At 37.2% G+C, this 1736-nt stretch overlaps 1 protein-coding gene across 1 annotated transcript; it reads right to left on the bottom strand.

Moving 5' to 3' along the window:
* Positions 1-270: 270 nt before the first annotated feature.
* LOC131432583 (larval cuticle protein 9-like) lies at positions 271-993 on the bottom strand. Its single transcript, XM_058598929.1, has 3 exons — positions 718-993; positions 486-658; positions 271-428 (listed from the first exon to the last, which is right to left on the bottom strand). Exons 1-3 carry the CDS (start codon positions 858-860, stop codon positions 358-360), a joined length of 387 nt encoding a protein of 128 aa, XP_058454912.1. The 5' UTR covers positions 861-993; the 3' UTR covers positions 271-357.
* Positions 994-1736: the final 743 nt, after the last annotated feature.

Below are 1736 nucleotides of genomic sequence, written 5' to 3' on the forward strand. Positions count from 1 at the left end.
CACCACAGTACACGGTAGTCGATTCCCAACTGATGCACGATCTATCGCGTTCATAACTTAATTGTTCAGTTAACCATTTTAATTTCATGTCGCTAATTTGCCGCAGAAAATGTAATGATCAACTGAAGTAATCATTAAGCACATAGCCTACAACACTGGTTATTATTTTAAAATTCTACAACGTCATAACAACGTAATAACGTCTCAATACTCACCCATGTGGAAGTATATTTCGAGCTCCGTTCAACAAACATCACAAAAACTAAGCACTTGAGAAAACTCAAATTTGTATTACTTCTTTTATTAAATACAAAATGTTTCTATTCATCTTCATGTTCTGCCATTTTCACAAATTCTTTAACCTACTAAAGAAATAAGCACCTTCGGATCGATTCCGAGTACAGGTGGCGGAGGAGCTAATTCTCCAACTAAAAGTAAACCAAATCAACGACCCTGAACGAATCACTTCTACGCAATGTACCTACCGGTAATATGAGGATGATATCCAGTTTCATCTGCATAATAGCTCACTGTTTGCTTAACACCATCAGGACCAATGTAGCTGTAATATCCGTTGATGACCAGCACTGCCGTACCATCTTCTAGTTTTTTCACGTATGCATTTTGACGCACCTGACGACCATCGCTGAGTTCATATCTGCAACAAAAAAAAACTATTCTTCATTCCGCATTTAAATTCCCATAGCTTTCACAGACTCCCAGCTAAACTCATCCGTCTTGTAGTTGTTGGACTCCTGGACGACCTTCAATTGGACATCGTTGTTCTCTATCGCAGGGGCACCGAAGACATCGCTACAAATTAGCACGAAAGACACTAGACCAACTAACATCGTTTGCATTGTTGATCCGAATGAGACGAAGGTTGTTTTAGCACTAGCTTAAGACTTTGGTTTTAAACTTAATTAACACGCGATCTTTTGTGCTACAAATACAAAAATCTCGAAAAAACGAAAGAATTGTGCAGCTTGCATAACTACAAACGTGATTCACTAAACTGGTTTTTGTATCGTAAAAAACGCTCAAGAAATAGTTAAACCGGGTGAATCTCCTGTAGATGTTAACATCATCAATAGCCGGACTATCTACAGTGGCGAGATAGTTGTCACAATACACCTTACTTTGTACGACCTGACGTCCCAGCTCTCAATCTTCGTATCTGTGATCAAATACTGTTGAACCGAAATAAAATATGAGCAACGTAAAGATAAAAATCACTTCAATCGAGAAGTAAACAATCATTGTGCCGGCCTTCAATCCACACTTTTCGAATATTGTGTGATTTTGATCGTCTCTAAATAAAGTGTTTCATGTGACCCATCGGATTCGTATGACGTGCAAAACATATTGTGTTCCACTAATACCTTCAAAGTATAACAACAGGCTGTGATTAAAGATTCTAGTTTAATTTTTCACAGTTTCATACTTCACAGACTAAACAGCAGCTGACTTAGTTTTAAACATTGTGAGTCAAAACACTTATAATTTCAAATTACTGGATCTTTTCCAGGGAGGACAATGGTTCACTATTACCGTCCTTATCCACTGAACCGTTGTCGCTGTTATTAGAAAAATCGTTTTTCTCTTGTTTTTCAAGTTTGAATTCATTGGAGACACTACCTTCCCGGATTGATGTAAATAACCAACGAAGATTAAAATAGTAAAAAAAAACCATACTATCTTGTCTTGATATTTCTGTGTCTTCATAGCAATACTTG

This window comes from Malaya genurostris, chromosome 2 (assembly GCF_030247185.1).
Source record: "Malaya genurostris strain Urasoe2022 chromosome 2, Malgen_1.1, whole genome shotgun sequence".
Classification (NCBI taxonomy): Eukaryota; Metazoa; Arthropoda; class Insecta; order Diptera; family Culicidae; genus Malaya; species Malaya genurostris.

What these genes read in the sequence shown, in the direction of transcription:
- LOC131432583 (XM_058598929.1), bottom strand. Translation starts at nt 860, where the DNA reads ATGCAAACGATGTTAGTTGGTCTAGTGTCTTTCGTGCTAATTTGTAGC. An exon ending in ACGGATGAGTTTAGCTGGGA is followed by an intron (nt 659 to 717) that starts GTCTGTGAAAGC and finishes TTTTTGTTGCAG; the next exon opens with ATATGAACTCAGCGATGGTC. An exon ending in ATATCATCCTCATATTACCG is followed by an intron (nt 429 to 485) that starts GTAGGTACATTG and finishes GTTTACTTTTAG; the next exon opens with TTGGAGAATTAGCTCCTCCG.